We start from the raw sequence: 24,615 nt of genomic DNA, 5'->3' as shown, positions 1-24,615 counted from the left end.
CTTTAGAGAGTGTGTGTAGAGCTTAATGTGTGTCTGTAGTTGCGCAAAATTCATCGCCCTAATATTCGATATAAACTTATTATCCGTCCTCTGGCCTCATTAAAAAATGTTAGAAAAATTATTGAAATTTTTTATAGGAACTTTTTTTTATTAATGGCTTTGGCAGTTTGCCATACAGCCAGTTACATGATCTTTTAATCTCATTAGGCGCAGTAAAAAGTTTTACACTATGTATATGGCTTAAATGAATTATTTGCAATCGAATAGGAATAGACTAAAATAAATAAATTTAAAGTTGAAAAATCAGTACAACAATTAATGAAAAGAAAAGAAAATATATATCCATAAACACATACAATAGGAACTTCAGATGTAGACGATTTCTACTATTCATCTACACACAAATCATCATCATCATTTTCTTTGCCTTCGGCGTCGGCTTCCCTAATTGCATTTCTCCATAAGTTTCTATGTTGGGTCACATCAACATCAATCTTCTTTACCTACATATCCTGCCTAAGCGTCGCCCCTCAGGTCTTCTTTGGGCTTTCTCTCCTACTCCCTCCAGGAACCCCGCAGTTCCGCAATCATTCGTATTAGGTGATTAACGTCTCGACGTTGAAGATGACAAAAGGATCTTAACCTATGCTCCCTTATTTTAGCATCAATTGGTGCCACCCTTAGACTTTCACCAATATACTCATTCCTAATTTTATCCTTTTTTGTTACCCCACTCATCCATCTAAGCATTATCATTTCCGCCACATGCATTCGCTGTTCCTCTTTTTTATAACTGCCCAGCATTCAGTTCCGTACATCATACTCGGTCGTATAGCTGTTTTGTAGTATTTTCCCTTCAGCTTATTCGGAATTTGTCTGTCACACAACACACAACTTGCTTCCTTCTACATCACCCATACAACCCTATTCCTACTACAGGCGAGTTCATTGGAATTTTTCTGTCACACAACACTCGTTTCCTTCCACTGCATCTATCCAACCCTAATTCTACTGCATGCATCTCCATATGTTTTTTCTCTTCTTTTGTAAGTACCGTTCCCAAATTTTAGGCGTGGGTAGCTTCCATGACAATTTGCCTGTATCGTTGTCGATCTTGCGCGGCATGTAATAATTGATCTGCTGATAAGCCAGTCCATTGACGAAGGTTTCGGAGCGATGAATATTTCTTCCTACCAATTTCTCTTTTTCCGTCGATCTTTCCATTAAGTATTTACTGCAGTATCCTGTATCTGCTACCTCTCATTGTATACCCCTGATATTCAAGTTGTCTCTTTTTTATCCTCTTCATGAAGTCACCTTCGCATTGACCTACCTTGTTTAAGACTTATCTGTTTGAAATGCGTGGAACCCATGATATTCTGAGCATTCTACAATATGACCACATCTCTAATTTGTTTATTATATTAACCTTCATGATCAAGGTTTCACATCCATATAGTAGTACAGGATACACATAACATTTTAGGAACTTAATTCTTAGTTGTAAGTTCAGCTGAGAATTACTCAGAATAGATCCAAGTTTCATAAATTCTCCTCCTGCAATTTCTATACAAGTTTTGATTTCTTCATCTGGATTTATTGTCTCATTTATCCAACATCCTAGGTATTTTAAAGGGTTTTTCGTTATCGGTTCATTACTGACAATTAGCGGCATAGGGCCGACGTGTTGTTTACTAACTACAAATAACTTTGTCTTTGTGGTGTTTATGTTAAGTCCGTCATTGGAGCATTCTCTATACTAAATTTACAATCAAGATGCAGCAAAAATAAACAAACCAAGACACGTTAAATGCTACTAGGAGCACTCCCGAATCATAATTTACAATGTATACACTTTGGAAATCATGATTTGGGATTTACAATGTATATACATTGTAAATTATGATTCACGAATGTTCCTAGAAGCATTTAACGTGTCTTGGTTTGTTTATTTCTACTGCATCTTGATTGTAAATTTAGTATAGTGACTCGATCTATAAGGAATTGAAGATCTTCGATACTTTCAGTCACGATCGCTGTGTCATCTGCATATCTGATGTTAATAGTTTCTCTCCCGAGTCTAACTCCACATTGCCCTTCCAAAGCTCCGTTAAAAATTATTTCTGTATAAAATATGTTTCCCCATTACTCTGTAATACTGATCTTAGGTACTTAAATGTATTACTTTTCACAATCGTTTTACCATCCAAAGATACCATTTTATTTGTAGTAATTACATCTTTAAATAAACATTACAAATACTCTGTTTTTGTCCTACAAGTTTTAAACATTCTTCCTCAAGAGTCTCCACTGTTCCAGTTTTTAAGTGGTTTTCATTATTTCCTACTAAAACTACATCATGAGCATGCATACATTAAATACCAAGGAATATTACCCTGTAGTTTCGCTGTTATCTAATTCAAAACTATCGAGGATGAATAAGGAATCAGCACCGAGTCTTGATTCAATCCTACTTTCACATAAAATTTATTAGTCTCTCCCACACCTTTCATAACACTAGTTGTTACTTCCTCATACATATCTCTCACAATCTTTATACAGTGCTAGTCAAAAGTCCGTACCCTCCCCCTCGTATCTTTTGAACGGTTATACCTATAATAGCGAAATTTGGAGGGAGGAAATGAACGGACGTAAGCTTCTTAACTAGTCATGACTGGTGACGTAATAGTGACAGATGACGTTACAGGGCACTGTGACCGATAATTTTAAATGGGATCTATGGCAAGTGATACCTCATTTGAAAAGTATTCAAAATACCTATTCAGTCATACTAATTTTTTTGGGTTTTAATTGATTTTGATTTTTGTGAATAAATTAAATAAATATAATATTGTAGTTTCGCATTTAATTAATAAAAATTAAAATGTCCGCCTATGGTTTTTTTGTCAAAAAAGTTGACGTTTTTCAATTCTCTAGTAGTTTTTACGTCAACGTCAACCTTTTGACAAGTAATCATATGCGGAATTTTGAATTTTTATTAATTAAATGCGAAACTACAATTTTATATTTGTTTCATTTATTGATCAAAATAAACTTAAACTGAAACAAAATTAGTATGGCTAAATAGGTATTTTCAATACCTTTCAAACGAGGTATCACTTGCCATAAGGTCCTATTTAAAATTATCTGTCACAGTGGCGCTGTAAAGTCATCTGTCATAATTACGTCACCTGTCATGACTAGTTAAGAAGCTTACGTCCGTTTATTTCCTCCCTCAAAATTGTACTATTATACGCTCTGAGCTTCGCTGGTGTTGCTCCTAGCGGATTAGTAATGCAACTTTCACCGGTAATTTTTAAATTTATTATTTAATTGTTATCGCTTAATATTTACAACGCAAAAAGTAATTAAATTGTAATCGATTTTTTAAGATTTTGCTAATCATTTTGACGTTCTATTAATGAAATATTAATTTATTACTTCGGATACTTTCACAATTATTATTACGGATTTATTTATAATTACATATTACGGAACATTAAAAAAAACTTAAATTCAGTATTTAAAAGGTAAGTATATTTAAGGTAAAAATATATACCACAGCTTTGACCAACTAATATTTTTTATAATTAATGTTTTTATTTTTAATTTTAAATTAATCACTTTGACATTTATGTCAAATTTCCAGTAAACTTTTACAGACTTGTCACTACAGGCGCTCGCGAATATTTAAATATCCCCTCTGCGTACGAGCTCGCAGCGTATAGATATAACCGTTCAAAAGATAAGAGAGGGGTACGGACTTTTGACTAGCACTGTATATTCACCGAGGACTCCTTTCTTATTGAGTGCCCGCCACAGATATATTTCTTATAGAGTTATAACTATATTTCTTGTACTATAGTTCTCGAGGAACTCTATCATATTCTTTCTCAAGATCAATGAATACCGTTACATACACAAATATATAAGGTTTGTTCCAACTCGATACAAAACCGTTCTTGAATCGTTACGCGCATGCGCAATAACGAATAATTATGCGCAGTAACACATTTTTCATTACTGCGCATACTCGTAATCGCTCAAGAACGGTTTTGTACCTGTACCGAGTTGGAACAAACCTATTATCGAAATCTATAATAATGATTTATTCCTTTTTAGGTGTATACAGAGATGAAGTAAATTTAAAAACCGCAATCATGTCCTTTGTGAATGCAGTATTGAACTATGGTCAAGGCCAAGAAAACCTCGAATTTCGTCTACATCTCAGGTACGAATTCCTAATGCTAGGAATTCAGCCAATCATTGACAAACTGAGGGGCCACGAGAACGAAACTTTAAATAGACATTTAGACTTTTTCGAGATAGTTCGAAATGAAGACGAGAAGGAATTGGCCAGGAAGTTTGAACAGGAGCATGTAGATACGAAAAGTGCCACTTCAATGTTTGAGATAATTAGGAAGAAGCTATCCCATACCGCCGCATATCCGCATCTCTTATCATTATTAGAACATTGTCTCCTATTACCACTCGACTATGGATCATATCCTCAACACTGGCTGTTATTTGATAGAATTGTTCAGCAAATCGTACTTCAGCAGACAGAAGAAGCTAAGACCGTTAAAAACCCGGATGTTTGTCCAATAGATATAAACGTCAAGGAAATTGTTCATCTATTGGCCAAAGAAGAAGAGCTTGTGGCAGCTAGAAAGAAAGCTGGAGAGCTAGAGAAAGAAAATGTTGACATGTCAAATAAACTGGCCAAAAAGGAACAAGAATTAGATCATAGGACACAGGAGAAAGAGGATCTAGAAACTAGTTTATCTAGAATAAAAGAGAGATTAGAGAAAGAAACTAGCTCCCATATCGAAACAAGGCAAAGGTAAGTTTATTCAAATAGAAAATTTAGTAAAATAAGAATTAGAGTTTAGTAAAATAAAAGTACATTCATCAATATGATTACACAGTCTGAATCCTTCACTTCTGAACATAGACCTGAGCCTCTTCGGTGCTCTTAATCTTATGCTGCGTAAATCCAGTTTGTTATAGCCCACTTTATATCATCAGAGAAAAATTTCTGTTCAGTTTGGAAGTTTATTTCACGTTGGAAATCTAAACGTTATAATAAATTTTCTGATGGCTTTATAACTTTATAATAAACCAGTTTTAGACTAAAATTGTGGTTAATAGGGAACTTGCATAAAATTTTAAATTAAAAAAAATGTTAAAAATCACAACAGAACATAATTTGTATCAAAGATAAAAAAGTTTTTTTTTTGTCTTTCGTTTGGCCCCTAAATTCGATTAAAAATTCAAATTATACCAGCCAGCCCAAAACGCGTCGTGACGTCATCCGGTTATAATATGTTTACATTCTTAACCAACAAAGTAAACAAAATTGTATATAATTTTAAATTAGACATTATAAACGTCAGTATAAAATACAGTTATGCGACGTCACAAGTGTTTTTGATCCTTTGAACTATTCATAGAAAACTTGTACTTTCACAAAATGGTTTTATTTTCCATAGTAAACCTTCTTTCCTTTCCTTCAAAAACTGTATCAAACTCCAATCTCAACAAACTGGTATATATTATTACAATGACATACGATAAATGTCATTAGAATATAAATATTTTTCCATTACTCCGCGACGATGAGCTGGCCAAATACCCAAGTAGGTGGAGGCTAATAAACTAAAGAAGGAGAAGAAAAATATACCTAAATATAACCATAATCATAACTATATAATAAAACTATGTGACGTCACGGGTCGTTTGAACTATTGTATACCGCAGAACACTTTAAATTTGTATTTCTAAGTTATTGTGAGTTTTTGAAGCGTGAAATTTTGGAAATCTCATTTTTAAACAAAACTGAACATTATTATGTAATAAAAAAAAATGTGCAAGTTTCCTATTTCCAATACCAATTGCCAGCATTAAGATGCCACAAAAAAAATAGGTTCAGAACAGTATTAACAAATGCAAAATTTAGTGCACGTTAAAAATAATCGTTTCAATATTCCTCACGTCTACTTTGTTAGAAATTGAAGGTATTTAAATAAAAAACAGTGTGTACAAAAAAATTTTATGAAAATATACTTCTCTCCAAGATTTTTTCAGTCAATTTTTTTATTTTTTTTTTTCGGCCATCTATTTTTAGGTATTCTCTGAAGGTGTCCATACCAGTTACGTCGTTTGACTTGTATCGTGTGTATTATGTGTAGATTAATTTCCATTTTTTTTTTCGAATATCTTCGCTCCTTACCCTATCAATTATAGTAAGCCGACAACATCGTCTCCAATAGTTCATTTCCAAGACCTTAATTTTTTATTTGTTTCTTTGGTTTATTTCCCAGAGTTCAGCGCTGTGTACGCCAATACTTTCTACTATTGGCTTATAAATTGTTCTTTTATTTTCTTTTGGTATTTTATTATTCCATAATTGTCTGTGTAGCTGTCTGGTGGCTGGTCTTGCTTGGACAATCCTGGAATGTATGTATATCGTCGTTACTTCCTGCTTTTGATATTATTTACTCCCAAGTATTTGAAATTTTCTGTTGGCTTTATAGTTCCCATTTCGATTGGTAGGCTTTCTGGTTTTTCTCCTACAACTAAGTACTCGGTTTTTTTTTGTGTATTAATTGTGAGGCCCCACTTGGTGTACTCCTCTTCCAGTTTTCTAAGCATACAGTCGGAAAAATGAAAGAATACCCATGCACGATCACATCAATCACTTATTTTGTATTTGCTGTCTTTTTCTATAAATAACAAACGTTTATAGAAAAATATAGCAAATATTCTTTAATTCTTTAATTTTTCCGACTGTACAGTAGAATGAAGACTCTCGTCGTCAGCGAAGTGTATCGTGTACAATCTATCGTCATCCATTGGGATGCCCATATTGCAACACATTCTTCTCCACAATGAGAGCGCCTCATTTATATATATTTTTAAGAGTATACATACATAGGTGCTATGCAGCATCTTTGTTTTAAGCCCCTACTAGTAGGAATTTATCTAGTTAACTTTTTTCCAGTTTTAATACCAGCCAGCCCAAAACGCGTCGTGACGTCATCCGGTTATAATATGTTTACATTCTTAACCAACAAAGTAAACAAAATTGTATATAATTTTAAATTAGACATTATAAACGTCAGTATAAAATACAGTTATGCGACGTCACAAGTGTTTTTGATCCTTTGAACTATTCATAGAAAACTTGTACTTTCACAAAATGGTTTTATTTTCCATAGTAAACCTTCTTTCCTTTCCTTCAAAAACTGTATCAAACTCCAATCTCAACAAACTGGTATATATTATTACAATGACATACGATAAATGTCATTAGAATATAAATATTTTTCCATTACTCCGCGACGATGAGCTGGCCAAATACCCAAGTAGGTGGAGGCTAATAAACTAAAGAAGGAGAAGAAAAATATACCTAAATATAACCATAATCATAACTATATAATAAAACTATGTGACGTCACGGGTCGTTTGAACTATTGTATACCGCAGAAGACTTTAAATTTGTATTTCTAAGTTATTGTGAGTTTTTGAAGCGTGAAATTTTGGAAATCTCATTTTTAAACAAAACTGAACATTATTATGTAATAAAAAAAATGTGCAAGTTTCCTATTTCCAATACCAATTGCCAGCATTAAGATGCCACAAAAAAAATAGGTTCAGAACAGTATTAACAAATGCAAAATTTAGTGCACGTTAAAAATAATCGTTTCAATATTCCTCACGTCTACTTTGTTAGAAATTGAAGGTATTTAAATAAAAAACAGTGTGTACAAAAAAATCCAAGATTTTTTCAGTCAATTTTTTTATTTTTTTTTTTTTTCGGCCATCTATTTTTAGGTATTCTCTGAAGGTGTCCATACCAGTTACGTCGTTTGACTTGTATCGTGTGTATTATGTGTAGATCAATTTCCATTTTTTTTTTTCGAATATCTTCGCTCCTTACCCTATCAATTATAGTAAGCCGACAACATCGTCTCCAATAGTTCATTTCCAAGACCTTAATTTTTTATTTGTTTCTTTGGTTTATTTCCCAGAGTTCAGCGCTGTGTACGCCAATACTTTCTACTATTGGCTTATAAATTGTTCTTTTATTTTCTTTTGGTATTTTATTATTCCATAATTGTCTGTGTAGCTGTCTGGTGGCTGGTCTTGCTTGGACAATCCTGGAATGTATGTATATCGTCGTTACTTCCTGCTTTTGATATTATTTACTCCCAAGTATTTGAAATTTTCTGTTGGCTTTATAGTTCCCATTTCGATTGGTAGGCTTTCTGGTTTTTCTCCTACAACTAAGTACTCGGTTTTTTTTGTGTATTAATTGTGAGGCCCCACTTGGTGTACTCCTCTTCCAGTTTTCTAAGCATACAGTCGGAAAAATGAAAGAATACCCATGCACGATCACATCAATCACTTATTTTGTATTTGCTGTCTTTTTCTATAAATAACAAACGTTTATAGAAAAATATAGCAAATATTCTTTAATTCTTTAATTTTTCCGACTGTACAGTAGAATGAAGACTCTCGTCGTCAGCGAAGTGTATCGTGTACAATCTATCGTCATCCATTGGGATGCCCATATTGCAACACATTCTTCTCCACAATGAGAGCGCCTCATTTATATATATTTTTAAGAGTATACATACATAGGTGCTATGCAGCATCTTTGTTTTAAGCCCTTACTAGTAGGAATTTATCTAGTTAACTTTTTTCCAGTTTTAATGCTTGCCGTCATATTTTGATAGGGCTGTTGTACTGCTTGTATATTTTTTTGTTTATTCCTTATTTTTCCATTGCTACCCAGAGCAATGAAAGTGCACTATTGTATGCCTTTGTCAGATCTATAAAGACTACATGAGTTGAAAGGCTGTGGGCTAATCTTTTCTCAATAACCCACTTTAAAGAAAATATGTTCATTTTGTTCTTCTACATCTGTCATCTCTTTTTCAGTTTTATTTTTTATTATTTTTCCATATAGTCTTGAATCTAGTGTTCTTAAGACCTTGGCTGCGGTACGGGACAAATATACCTCGTATTACATTAACGGTTGACTGCGTCTACTGTGACGTAAAGCACCGTGGCAAATGGGGTATATGGGATATATGTATGCCTCGTAACGCACTCATCGTAAGTTTACAAATTTCTCTAAATACAGCCAAAGTGGATAATTTGTTTATTGTCGGTTTTTAATAAGGATAACTGCGTAAAGTTTTGGATGTACCCATCTCTTAGAGTCTGCTCCTCCGTTAAAAACATATGTCTAGATGTTGGAGAAAATATTTAACACAATTTAAACAAATTGTTCATATCTCTTTTAGGTTAAGTGAATTAGAATATAAAGCAGCTGATCTCGATCGACAAGTGTTGTCCGAGCGTGGTGAACGTCACCGATTAGAACTTCTAGTCAACTCTGGTTCTATACCTGACGACGCCAAAGCCATCAGTCTCAACAAAGCTCTGGAACCTTCCACCGTCGAATGCAAAAACGAATTCATTTCCTCAATTCCTCCACCACCTCCTCTAGCTCCTCCACCTCCACCTCCGGGACCACCAGGTCCGCCACCGCCACCTTGTGCTCCCATGGCACCACCAGCGGAACCGCTCAAAATCGAAATACAGAAGAAGAATATCCCTCAACCTTCTAACCCCCTAAAAAGCTTCAACTGGTCTAAATTGCCGGATGCTAAGTTGAACGGTACTATTTGGAGCGAACTCGATGATAGCAAATTATATAATACGATGGAATTGGATAATATTGATAAACTATTTTGTGCATATCAAAAGAATGGTGTTACGGTAAGTAACCTAGCTATCATACTACATAGATAATACACTAGTGGCCAAAATTCTGAAAAATTTTAGTTTTTCTTAGCAGCACTCCCCTTTTTCACACGACTTTTGTTATTTACAATATAATTTATAGTTTTATTGTATCGTATTATGCTTCTTAGCTCAGTCGGGTTAGAGGAAAAAGATCTAACCTTGCATAGTGAGCTGTCCGAAATTTTATTACTCTAACCTTTGGGGCTGGTGAGTCAATAGTAATGTAATCTTAAAATCGCAACAGAAATCGGTTGTTGTGTGAGCCGCCATCTTTTTAAAGAAAACCCGTTTTTGCTCAATATCTCCACTATTTTCAACTGCCAACATTTTTTAAATTAAATGTTCAAACTGCCAAAATGAAGGTAGGCGGCAGGCTAAGAGGCAACAGTGGCGCGTCATCAAAACGGAAAACGCGTTTCAAGATTGCGGCTTCGATTTTGAATATTTTGTTGAGATATTTGACACACATATTCGTAATACCGGGTGTCCACTTATATTTCCCCCATTTTAACTACCTATAACTTCTAAACGGCTCAGGATAGAAACATGCGGTTTTCGCTGAAATGTTTTATTTTGGTAAAAGTTTTGTATGAATCGATTGAGTTTTTTATATCGCTTTCAATTACAAAAATAAAAATGGCGGATTTTTGAAAAAAACTTTGTTGACTTTTTTTTAATGGAACACCCAGTATATTTTTTTGTAAATTGAAAGAACGATGATTCACCTATCCAGCGATATAAAGTTTTTTAAAATCGGTTGTCAAATCACTGAGTAATTAATTTTTAAAATGAGAGGTGCAACGTGGATATCACATACCTAAATAACATAACTACAAATTGATATTATGTTATGTGTTTCCACATTGCATCTCTCATTTTAAAAATTAATTGCTCAGTTATTTGACAACCGATTTTAAAAAAATTTATATCGCTGGATAGGTTTATGACCATTATTTCAAGTTACAAAAAAATATACTGGGTGTTTTATTAAAAAAGTCAGTAACGTTTTTTTTTTTCAAAAATCCGCCATTTTTTATTTAAAAGCGATACGAAAAATGGCCATTTACCTAAAAACTTGAAAAAACGGTCATTTACCTATCTAGCGATATAAAAATTTTTAAAGTCGGTTGTCAAATGACTGAGCAATTAATTTTTAAATTGAGAGATGCAATGTGGAAATCACATAACATAATATCAATTTGCTTAGTTAGAGAGTTGCACCTCTCATTTTAAAAAATTAATTACTCAGTCATTTGACAACCGATTTTGAAAAACTTTATATCGCTGGATAGGTGAAAGGTCTTTCTTTCAATTTACAAAAAAATATACTGGGTGTTCTATTAAAAAAAAGTCAACAACGTTTTTTTCAAAAATCCGCCATTTTTTTTTCGTATTTGAAAGCGATATAAAAAATTTAATCCATTCAGACAAAACTTTTACTAAAATAAAACATTTCAGCGAAAACCGCATATTTCTATCTTGAGCCGTTTAGAAGTTATAGGCAGTTAAAATGGGGGAAAATATAAGTGGACACCCGGTATAGTAAAGAATGGCGGTACAGAGCCGAATTTGAGAAATATGTTAGTATGTGGAAATTACTCTATAATTAAATACGATATTAAAAAAACGAGCCTGTACCGCCATTAAGAAGAACAAAAAAATACACTTTCTTCAAATAAACTTTTTTATCCCATGCCTAGATTTTGTGTCACATTGGAACAACCTACTAAAAATTTTTATTTCTAACAAGAAATCGAACATATAACTAATAACTGATTAGGCAACATAGACAAATAGTCACTGTCATTTTGACAAACCTGCGGTAGATTTCTAAGTGGAATAGCACGATTCTCTTATCTGTATCGATATCTGTTCAGTGCAGTAGTGTATTATTTTTAGAAATCGTTAGTGTTGATTTATAGGGAAGTAGTGTTTATTTATAATTAATTTATTATATTTTTGTATAATAGAACTAAGTTGTTGGACTATTTTAAGAAATATATTATTATTAATTGTGAGTTTTGTAGGTTAATATATTTTACGTAAAATATTTCGAATTATAATGCAAGTATCTAAAGTTTTACGAGGATTTTTTATTCTAGAAATATCATCAGTAGTTTAAAATTTTTCTTTCACTTTTAATAAAATTTTCACCTATTTTGGTTTATTTCTATAAATATTTATTTACTAATAATAAAATTGTTGTCTGTTACTTACATTTACAATCTTAGATAATGTCAAATATTCCCATCGTTGCCAAAGTTTTGCAGAACTTTCGAAAACAGGTATGATACTATCTCCCGAAGTTATATTGATGACGCACTGCTGTTACCTCTTAAACATAGAATTTAAGCGAAAACCATTGTTTATTTATCAAATAAACATTTTTCAGTTTTCTAGCAGCAGTAAAATGTATTCTGAATTTAATAAATTGCATAAATTCTTCTTTTTATGCCAATTAATTTACCTGAAAAAACATTTTTGGGCACCCTGTGTATATAATTATGTTTTTTTTTTTGGAAGCCGTCTGTTGTGAACCGGTTGTACTGCAGCCACTTGGCTTATTGTACATTCGTTTATGAAACCCATTCCAGAATTCTGGAACCCTGTACCAGCTTGTACAGGTCTAGTGGGTGGGTACCATATATATTTGGAGTCACTTCGATGTCTCCGAAAAGTGTTTGCCGCCTCCGATCCAATGCCTCACAGTCATGCAAAATATGGTTTCAGGTTCTCTGTTACAGAGTCTGCGGCTCAAATCTCCATGAAACAGCCCCATTGTATGCAGGTGACCCTTAACTGGCGCGTGTCCAGTGAGAAGACCTGAGAAGACTCTGAGCTGATTCCTGCTTGTTTTCAGCAGTAACTCAGCCCTACTAGCACATGTCCGTCCGATATACATCTTGCCATGTGTTTGACCGGGTACACTCTCCCAGTGTGAGTTGTGTTGGCTTCGGATCCAGGCTTTTTTTCGTTCGCGGATGGTGCTTTTTGGCACTTCCACGGCCGGCTCTGGACCCAGGTATTTTTTAGCTGATGCTCTCTTGGCAAGTGCATCAGCTCTTTCATTGCCATATATGCCCCGATGACCTGGAACCCATACCAGTATAACACTGTTATGTTGTGCCAGTCTGTCAAGTTCTTGTCGACATTCCCACACCAGCCTAGAGTTCACCTTAGGGCTTATAAGAGTCCAATGGCTGCTTGGCTATCTGTGCATATGTTAACCCGCTGCAGTTCGAATGCCCTCAGGTTGTTTTCTCTTGCACATTGCAAGATTGCAAAAATATCTGCCTGGAAACCGGAGGTACATTCTCCCAGTGGAATAAAAATGTTGAAATTTCCACCACTACAGAATATCCCTGCCCCCGAATCGTCTGCAGTTTTAGACCCCTCCGTATACCGGGTGTAACCCTGCAGTCTGGGTCGAGAGTTTTCCCTGTCCCATTCGTCTCGTGGGCAAATGTCCACTTGAAAAGGTACTTCAGGCTTGTATCTTGATGTCATATGGTCAGAAATCATCATCCATTCGACATCATTAATTTCATTCGTTATTCTACTATGTCCTGATTTAACTGGTACGTTGCTCAGGTTTTCTCGCAGTCTATAATTATGTTAATGTTTATATTATTGAATGGAGAATTGAATAGTCTTTCAAATGAGCTAGCACACGACCTCTATTATTGCCAAAAAATCATAATTTAAAAATAAAAATCTTCCTGTTTCGGGATTTATTTCCAAAATGGTCCATTCACGAAACAATAAATTTATTCCTTTCAATTGAACGATACTGTATATTATAGTATTGTCCTTTTCATGAGCATTTTTCAGTGCGTAACAAATGATAGGAAAAAGGATAAGTCCGTGATAATACACATTTATGAGATTTATTCTAACATGACATTTTAGTTAAATCTGACAGTTGTCACATTTTATTTTCAATTTGAAATAAAAACAAACCAAATGTGTTTTTTGCATTTATAAAATTGTATTTTCTTTGATTTGTATAGTCTTATAAATTATACAGATTATATTTGTAATATTATTATCTAATTAAAAAAAATTATTTTTTTTATTATGGCGCCATCTATCGACAACTAGAATAACTAGAATAAATGTTGTAAATGTCTGTAATCACGGACGTGCCTTTTTTCTGTCACATACAATTTAATGCGTTAGGAAGAAATCGAAAAACTGTGACGCACTGAAAGATGATCATGAGAAAAAGAATACCTACGTTATGTCCTTTTATGTGTTAATTAAAAATAACTTTTTTGTATTTTTAGAACGATGGATCAATCGAAGACCTGCGCCAACTTGGAAAGAACCGTACGAAAATATTATCAGTAATAGATAGTAGGCGCGCTCAAAACTGTACCATTCTTCTTTCTAAACTAAAAATGTCCGACGAAGACATAACCAAAGCTATATTAAGTATGGACAGCAAGGAACAACTTCCTATGGACATGGTTGAACAGCTCTTGAAATTTACACCGAGCTCTGAAGAAGCCGCTTTGTTGGAAGAACACAGCGATGAAATTGATTCGTTGGCCCGAGCTGATAGATTCCTTTATGAAATATCCAAGTAAGTATAGCAAATCAATGTTTTTCTAAAAATTTACATCACCAGTTGTATATCACAAAATCAGCAGGTTATAGAGATATGGAACAACCAATATAAACTGCTCGTCAAAAGTTAGGGATATAGAAAATTTTGCTGAATTTTTATAGTAGATTTTTTCGTGAACAGATTAACGGATTCCGCTAATTTTTTTTTATTATTTTAGACTTTGCTCTAGTATTTACACAGTTATGCAAAGGTTTACTTAAACTTTTTTTTGTACTTATACCGGCTGGAAGAAAAGAAATGTTTTTCTTATGTTAAGTTTGAGACGCCCTGTAGGGAGGACGAGGTACAAATGGGAGCATATATCGAAATCGTATTGTAGTCTTATGTTTTGTGAACATTTTGTTTTTTGAATGGCCCTGATATCTTTAGAAAAAAAAATAGACTGTTTTGTAATTTAACATGTGTTTTAACCGAAACAAAAGTTTGAGACACCGTGTAGGGAGAAAAGGGCACAAAGGTGAGTATACCTCGATATTTTGTTGTAGTGTCATATTTTGTAAATATTTTATTTTTTTAATTTCTCAGATATCTTTAATAACAAAGAAACTAGACGATATTACTCTTTAATATGTGTTTTAACTGACGACATGCGTCACATCACACATGTGAAACATAGAAAAACATATTAAAGAGTAATACCGTCTAGTTTCTTTGTTATTAAAGATATCAGAAAAAAAAAATAAAATATTCAAAAATATGAGACTACAACATAATATCGCGGTATACTCACCTTTGTGCCTTTTTCTCCCTACAAGGTTTCTCAAACTTTTGTTTCGGTTAAAGCACATGTTAAATTACAAAACCGTCTATTTTTTTTGTTAATAAAGATATCAGGGACATTCAAACAACAGCATGTTCACAAAACATAAGACTACAATATTACTCTGGTGTATACTCACATTTTTACCTCGTTCTCCCTACAGGGTGTCTCAAACTTAACACAAGACAAACATATTTTTTCTTCCACCCGGTATAAGTATAAAAAAATAAGTTTGAGTAAACCTTTGCACAACTGTGTAAATACTAAAGAAAAGGCTAAAATAAAAAAAATAGCGGAATCCGTCTGTTCTCGAAAAAATCAACTATGAAAATCAGCATAATTTTCTATATCCCTAACTTTTAATTAGCAGTTTATATCTTTAAAGTTGTAATACCATTCGTTGATTGGACTGTCTTCAGTGGACCAATGAAACTTATTTAAAATCGATATAACGATCAACTTAAATGTAATTGCTATCATTAGTGGTGTTCTGTACTATTACTAACACGAAAATTTGGTTATTGGTGGCTGTGTCTATATTGAATCATCCATGGTTTTCATTAACTCCTTTATGGTTATTGTTACGGTCATGGTAGATCGGGACAAGACCCACTTGTGAGCCCTTCAGACACTTAGATCTTTTAAGGTGTATAGGTTATTGTATCACCTGTATTATACGAACTAGGTCCATAAGGACCTGGTCTTGAGTATGACTGGGACCAAAGCTGCTCCGGGCTCCCATATTTGTCAGAATCAGCAGTAGTTTCAAACCTTAACTCATCCTGTCGTTTCGAACATCTAATCCTTTAGTAACTTTGTGGCTTCACAGAAAGCCACGTCTCATTAGGGGTAACTCCCACATTTGGTTCAGTTGCATAAAATCCCAAGCCAGGATCATTTACCTCTGATTAGCCAGTGTCAGGTACCTTCCAGAGGACATATGAGGAGGTTTCCCCTCCTATACAGGGTGAGGCAGATAAACGACATATTAGAAATATCTCGAGAACTAAAGGCAACAGAATCATGAAAATTGGAATGAAGGGGTTTTGAAGAGTGACCTATTTAATAAAAATATTTTCATATATTTGCTACTTCCGGTTATACCGGAAGTACTTCGTTTTTAATGGGACACCCTGTATATTTTTACATTTTTGATTCTCCTCGATGTCTTATTTCTTAACCCTTAACTACAGACATCCCATTATTACCACGTAACAGATACCCGGTATTTTTTATCGGTCATTATAAAATAGAGTCAAAATATAAAGTTAATAATACAAAACAAAAAAATTATGCATTATTTGTTTTTCTGGAGTCTCCAGATCTGGAGAAATTGATAAAATGAGTTATTTTAATAATATAATACGAGACATTAAACGAGAATTTTGGTAACATTTTTGGTCTATTGAAACAAACAGCCATAAATGCTATAAACAAAATTTTAAACTTTTTTTAACAAATAAACGTAACATAGAATCACAAAGAAAACATAAAATAGCATTTACGAAAATCTTTACATCAATGAGAAAAAATCTTCAAGGGGTAAAATTCTCACATACTTAAATGGCAATTTAATTTTTGCAAAGTTGCCTCAAAATTTTTATCTTCAAATTTAACCTTCATTGATGGTCAAAGATGGAAATCTTATTGTAGATCTAGAGAATAAAATAAAAAGATGGACAGAATACCTGAATTAATTATTTGAAGACGATAGAAACAACTTAACTCAGATAATCAATGCAACTGGGCCAGACATATTGAAAGAAGAAGTAGAATACGCAATAAGAAACGCTAAAAATGGAAAAGCAAACGGACCTGATGAAATCCCTACAGAACTGCTGAAGCTTTTGAATGATAAATCCGTAACCATAATATTGCATATATTCAATACAATATACAGTACTGGTATAATACCGCAAGAATGGTTGCTGTCTACGTTTGTCACCATACCGAAGAAAACTAAGGCAATGCAATGTTCAGATCATCGAACAATCTCCTTGATGAGTCACCTGCTTAAAATATTTCTTAGAGTCATCCACAACCGAATCTATCAAAAACTAGACATCGATATTAACGATACACAGATGGGATTCAGAAAAGGATTAGGTACAAGGGATGCTCTCTTTGCCTTGAACGTTCTAACACAGAGATGCCTAGATGTTAACCAAGAGGTACACGCCTGCTTTATAGACTTTGAAAAGGCCTTTGACAAAGTACGCCACAGTAAACTCAAAGAAATCCTGGAGAGTAAGAACATTGACACCAGAGACATACAAATAATATTAAATCTGTACTGGAATCAGCGAGCTAATATAAAAATAGAAGAACAAACATCGGACGAAATAGAAATACGTAGAGGAGTACGACAGGGTTGTATATTGTCACCGCTCTTATTTAATATCTACAGCGAACAAATATGCCAAGAAGCTCTCTCATATGCAAACGAAGGGATAATAGTCAATGGAGAAGTTATCAATAACATTCGATATGCTGACGATACTGTGATAATGGCAAGAACAGCGGAAGATCTACAACATTTAGTTGAAACTATGAATGAGATATGTAATAACTACGGCATAAGGATGAACGTCAAAAAAACCAAATATATGACCTTCAGTAAGAATCCAATAAATGACACTCGTATCACAATAAACGGTACCCAACTTGAAAAAGTAAACGAATACAAATACTTGGGAACCCTTATCAATGAAACAGGTGACCAAAATCACGAGATAAAAAGACGTATTGAAATTGCCAGGTCTACTTTTATAAAAATGAAAAAATTATTTTGTAATCGTGATATTAGTATTCATCTACGAACTAGAATGTTAAAATGCTATGTATTCACTACTTTGCTCTACGGTGTTGAGTCATGGACTCTTAAACAGAGGAATATTAAAAATCTTGAAAGCTTTGAGATGTGGTGCTACCGCCGTATACTACGAATAAGTTGGGTGGATAAAATTACAAATGAAGAAGTAATACGCAGAATAAATAACGAGCCAGAAGTTCTACGGAGTATAAAAAAGAGAAAACTTGAATACTTAGGCCACCTGATGAGAGGACAAAAGTACACATTCCTACAAAATATAATGCAAGGAAAAATCCAAGGACGAAGAAATCCAGGCCGTAGAAGAATGTCCTGGATGAGAAATTTGAGAGAGTGGTTTGGCTGTACCACTAACGAATTGTTCAAAACAGCAGTAAATAAAATTAGAATCGCCCTAATGATATCCAATCTCCGATAGGAGAGGCACTCAAAGAAGAAGAAGATGGTCCAGGATGAGTTTCACAGTCCATTTCTTTACTTTTTCCATAAAAACACAAAAAAATAATATAAACATTTCACATTTACAAATATATACCCATATAAAAAATACTTACTTAAAACAGACATCCGGTAATTTTTACCGATTAAGATTTTTGATTTGTGCTACAAAAGAAAATATTGACAATACGCAGTACACGCTGTGACCAGCACTGTTATACAAATTGCCCGAGAGGTACAGAGACACATGAACTTGTAAGTGGTGAGGTTACCACGAAATCCGCATTTTGGGAATGCCTACCGGTAAAAAAATACCGGATCTCTGTAGTTAACTGTTAAAATATGAGGTTTTGTATTGTTATACAGGGTAGTTTAAAAGATAATTACGATTTTTTATTAATTTCGAAGCAACTTTTACACCCTGTAGAATTGTAGTAGTTTGATACCAAAAACTGTAATTATGTTCAAATAATTTTTAATACAGTCTACTGTTATTAAAAATTATTAGTATAGCTAAATGTTGAATTTTAGTATACAGGGTTGGTCGAAACTCGGAATGAGTATTTTCTGAGTTTTCTTAAATGGAACACCCTGTATTTTAGTATTGTAGTGAAATGATATTTTATGGTACTTTTTTATTTCTTAAGCATTCCCTATACCTAACTGCTTTAATTTGAGAGTTATTAGTGATTCAAGCCAAACATTAATTGTAACAAAAAATACGTGAAATTTTATTAGGTTGGCCTTGAAAATATTCAGTGGCAAATAATTTTTTGGAAATAAATACATGTTAATCTAGACTGATCCTTAAAATTACCAATAATGGTTGAGCGATCAAAATACCTGCGTAGTCAAGATTGTTGGTGCGATTAACAAATAAGCGCAAATTAAAGCAGGTATAGGGAATGCTTAAGAATTAAAAAAGTACCATAAACTATCATTTCATTACAATATTAAAATACAGAGTGTTCCATTTAAGAGAACTCAGAAAATACTCATTCCGAGTTTCGACCAACCCTGTATACTAAAATTCAACATTTAGCTATACTAATAATTTTTAACAATAGTAGACTACATTAAAAATCATTTGAACATAAACAGAGTTTTGGATGTCAAACTACTACAATTCTACAGGGTGTGAAAGTTGCTAAGAAATAAAAAAGAAAACGTAATTATCTTTTAAACTACCCTATATAACAATACAAAACCTCAAATCTTAAGAAATGAGACATCGAGGAAAATCCATACATGTAAAAATATACAGGGTGTCCCATTAAAAACACGAAGTTATAAGCAACTTCCGGTATAACCGGAAGTAGGAAATAGCTGAAAATATTTTCATTGAATAGATCACTCTTCAAAACCCCTTCATTAAAATTTTCATGATTCTGTTGTCTTTAGTTCTCGAGATATTACTAATAGGCCATTTATATGCCTCACCCTATATACATAGGCGGCACCGTGGGCCATCCGCCAATCGAAGCAGATTAAGGTGACGGCTGAGTCTACAGTGGCCACCCTAATAACACAAAACATTCCATGAATGTTCCTAGAATGTACACACAGGACATTGAAAACATTCCTGGAATGTCCCCAAATGCACACGAATGTCCCTGGAAAGTACCAGGAAAGTGCTGTGTCAGCATTTTAAATATTCTTAGAATGTTCTGTTGGAACATTCCATGAATGTCTACGAATGTTCTTTGGACATTCACAGTCTATTTTTTAGACTGAATGTCTTGTTGGAACATTCCATGAATGTTCTTTGGACATTCACAGTATATTTTTAGACTGAATGTCTTGTTAGAACATTCCATGAATGTCTACGAACGTTCTTTGAACATTCACAGTATATTTTTTAGACATTCACTGAAATATATCGTCAGTAATGTGACAATACCTCCTATATGTTTTTTCATGAGGTTTGCAGGAGACGAAAAACATTTTTTAAGGTCACTTTCTGGTTTCGTACATATTCTGACTTTTTTTGTAGTAAATAGATAGTTGAATTTACTGCAAAACAAGTCAAAAAATATATGAAAACAGGAGGTGGCCGAAACAAGTTTTTAGTCTATCTTACAAATCTCTTGAAAAAAACAGATAGGAGGTACTGTCACATCACTGACGATATATGGCCATACCAAATAATACATCCTTGATAAATATAAACATTTTTATTGCAAAAAATCTTTATATACATTTTTTAATGTAATTTGCTGACATTCCTAAATATTATAAAAAAATGTGTCACATTTGCTTTGTAAACCTTTCTTTTGCTTTTCGTAGCCACATATTCCGTTTCCTTTCTGGTTTTTTGTAGACCACTTCTCTCAGCTGATTCTAAAAGAAAATAAAATAAAAGGTAATTTTTCTATCCTTTACAATTAACAATCAGAAGAAATATTATTTACAGGTAATAATATGCATAAATAATAATAATAAAAAAATAAATATTAAATAATATTTAAATAAATAATAAATAATATTTAATAAATAAAATAATAATAATGAACATTTTGTATTTTGACAACGACATCCGATGTGGAAGTAGAAACCTTAATAAAATTATTTTTTCAAGTAAATTGTGGCTTATTTCCCCATTAGAATAATTAATTACAAAAAAGCCACAAAGAAATAGATTTTTCACAAACAAATAAGTATTTAGTATTCATTATATTTATTGTTTTCATTATTTACTTTAATGTCCTACTGGTACATTATTTGACAAATAATGACATTTCGAAGTCTGTTAAGTACGATATAACGCCCTTGGGCATTAAATTTAAATAACGACTTAGATACTGTCAAGTTGACAAATATCAACCTAAGTAAAACTATGGTTACCACAATTACGTTACTACTGTTACTGGTAAATGTACTTATTTAAAAACTAATCAATTCAAAATTCATTCAAATTTTTCGCATATAAAGAATAATTTAGTCGGGCATTAAACGTTGAAGGCACCACAGGTATTATAATAATAACGCTTTCGGTCAACGTATATCCCTATAATACCCTTGGTACCTTAATAACTGTAACATAAGATTATACCTTAATTCTTGTTTTCGATTTCTGATGTGTTTATTTATTTACATTGAATATTAATCTGTTTTGTTGTATAATCTACTTCGCAATAATTATGTGATATATTTGACTTAAAATGAATTCAAAAATTTTTTGTAGTTGGGCAACAATGTCAACTTAGATCTCCGATGTAGATAATGAATTACAACAGTATCTATATTGTACGGACTGTATTATTAATTAGGTTATGCATATACCTGTGTGACATAAGCTATTGGAACAGCACAGTCTCTCAAACGAACAGATGAAAGTGAAGTTCTGTCAATATCTTTTTCTAAAAAGTGTTTTGAACATACTCCTCTATTAACAAATCTGATCTATACTTCATGTCTTCTTCGCAGGATCTTCTGGAAAGCTAAAAATACAAAATATATGCATTACTAAGCATTATTAACAAATTTTAGTTTTAAATAAAAAATATGATTAATGAACTCACAAAATTATTATAAAACAGCTTAGAAATTGTTTATTAGTATAGTGGGTTCCCCAAACTCAGACACAACTGGCTAGTGATTTTAGTAGGTAATTTTTTTTGTTTTTGGCCAATTTTGCGAAAATTACAGTAATTAGTACTGAGACTGAGTTTAGCAAATCGACTATAATATTCTGTGTATTCATTAGTTGGTACTGCATATTATAGTGTGTGGTCTACCATCCTATTTATAAACGCATACACTAGCAAAAACGCAAAAAGAATTATTTTAGTTTTACAAATCCTTTTGTTATTACCTATCTCTATTTACTATTTTAGTTAGGAATAAGCGAAGTTTGTGGCTTATTCACAATTATTATTAAAATAATAAATGGATATGACCAATTATTAACTTATAAAATAAAATAATAATTCTTCTGATTTATGCCTTTTATTCACTTTGTTATATCTACGTTACTTAAAAGATTTTTTATGAATAGTATTATTAGGGTATTAATAGTATTAATTTATTTTCTGAAATACAGGGCATGCTTTCGTTTACATATTTGCATACTAACCTTTTAATAGGGCTTTTCATTCACAGTCATTTGTTTTGAGCTTCTGCATAGCCACCGTAAAGTAAAGGTGGCTATGGCTTCTGTCATAATTGAAACGTTATTCCTGCAGATTTTTTTATCTACATTTGTTTCTGCTACTCCAACTGCGTTAAAAACAGGACACCATTTTATGCACTATGTTAATAATACTATTAAAGCTATTATAAAAGTATCCGAATTAAAAAAATATTCTTAAAAAGCACAAATAATACAAACAACTAAAAACAATCCACGGCAAGGCAAGGTCGCCAAGATGAAGATGCCAAGATGGCCGAAGCGAGGTCGTTGGTTGGTCGTTTTTAGTCACGTGATGCCCTCTCAAGCGCCATGCACAAAAATATATGCACGGCGAATTTGAAAATGAACGCAAAAGAAATAAATATAAATGCCTCTCTTGGGTTTTGCATCAGTTATAAGTATTTTTTTTATTAACAAAATCGCATTCCAAATTGAATATTCGCGAACAATAATTTTTATTACATTTGTATGTTTATAATCTTGGGAAACTCTTTAAATTTGACATATTATTGCACTGTAGGCCTAAAATGTCACTTAGTTTGTCTGGTATGTTATAAGTAATGTTGTATCTCTTACACGTATGTATTATTTCGCAACTTAAAATATAGGAACATTGGTAGTATGTTCACAGAATGTCTTATGGTAACATTCCAGGAATAATTTAAACAGATGTTCACCGAATGTTCCCTAAATGTCCAGGACATTCAAATATTGATAGAACTTTGGTAGTACATTCCTGGAATGTTGTGTGTTGTTAGGGCAGTAAGCATACTGACCACTAAAGAGCACCTTCTACGGTCTAATAGACGTTTAGCTATAAGCTTTTTGGATGGCCCCAATATGTGGACTCATACTGCCTCATATGACTCAATATATGCTGTCTCATACTTCCACAACTGCCACAGGAGACTGAAAACCTCCTGAGAAAAAAAACTTCTTAGACTACTGGTATCCATATCAAATAGGGTTATTCATCATCATCATCATCATCATCATCATCATCATCATCATTATCATCATCCAGCCCTTTGCGTCCACTGCTGGACATAGGCCTCCCTCATTGTGCTTTTGTGTACTTTGTGTACAGGGTTATTGGTTAGTACAATATCACCCAGTGCTCCCTTGCACCCAAAAACCAGTTTAGAGCTGACTTTGGGCGCTTTCAAAGCCCTTAGCGCCATTTGACTGTCAGAGCAGATAGAGTTGCTCCCGCCTGGGCATGACCTATCTATTTTCTGCTGAGCACATATCAGGATCGCAAATATCTCGGCCTGGAAGACTAACATAAAGCATGGGAGTCGAAAGCGTGGCTAGACTCAAACACGACTACGCTACTATGCACTACAGAAACGTCCCACCCGTCCATTCTGGACCCATTAATTCATGTATTGTTCTAATCTGCTTTTTATGATTCTAATGAATACCTTATAGGATATATACTACTTAAAAGAGTATTATCCCTATAATAATCGAATTCTATCGCCATTTTTATTGATGTGATGTATCATTGCCTCATCTTCATATATTCCAACATTTCCTCTTATGACTTATTATCCATATTTTTATCAGAAGACTGCATATCCGGGATATAAGCTCTTCTTTTTAATAGTTAATTATCTATTTCTATGGGGTGTCGTTGACTTTTGCGTTTTTGTCGATCTCTATCCTTTTATGACTTCCTTATTTCGTTAACGATTGGTTTATTCATGGTTTCCACTCGGTGGTTACCCTCCAGTTGTTCCTTACTATCTTCATACAGTTCTTTGTTAAGCAATTCTCCCAAATGATTCTGCCATCTATTTAGGTTGTCCCTCTTATCTTCTATTAGGTGTCTCTATTATTTTCTTTAGTATTTCTGTACTCTTACATATTGTTAACGGTTCCATGTCACCTCTTGGCAGAAATTCCTTCCTCTCCTATTTATGTAATATCCGTTAATTTTTTGAAGTTTTTATCCATATACCCTCTTTTCTTACTCCTACACAACCAGGGCCGTCTTAAGCATA

At 33.3% G+C, this 24,615-nt stretch overlaps 1 protein-coding gene and 1 long non-coding RNA gene across 7 annotated transcripts in view; one reads left to right on the top strand and one right to left on the bottom strand.

The window, feature by feature from the left end:
* The window catches only part of LOC114334644 (disheveled-associated activator of morphogenesis 1), a 951,114-nt gene that overhangs the window by 904,718 nt on the left and 21,781 nt on the right, over positions 1-24,615 (top strand). For all 6 annotated transcript variants that reach the window (XM_050650176.1, XM_050650175.1, XM_050650174.1 and 3 more), the window contains 3 exons: positions 4,123-4,843; positions 9,315-9,792; positions 14,106-14,404. In XM_050650176.1, coding sequence (XP_050506133.1) covers positions 4,123-4,843; positions 9,315-9,792; positions 14,106-14,404 — 1,498 coding nt within the window. The remainder of the gene's footprint in view (positions 1-4,122; positions 4,844-9,314; positions 9,793-14,105; positions 14,405-24,615) is intronic.
* Positions 20,637-23,366, bottom strand: LOC126884246 (uncharacterized). The gene is made up of 3 exons (XR_007697904.1): positions 22,553-23,366; positions 21,760-21,917; positions 20,637-20,817 (listed from the first exon to the last, which is right to left on the bottom strand). It is a non-coding gene; the product is annotated as an uncharacterized LOC126884246 (long non-coding RNA).

Source organism: Diabrotica virgifera, chromosome 5 (genome assembly GCF_917563875.1).
Source record: "Diabrotica virgifera virgifera chromosome 5, PGI_DIABVI_V3a".
NCBI classification, from domain to species: Eukaryota; Metazoa; Arthropoda; class Insecta; order Coleoptera; family Chrysomelidae; genus Diabrotica; species Diabrotica virgifera.
This window is presented reverse-complemented; position numbering and strand designations above follow the sequence as displayed.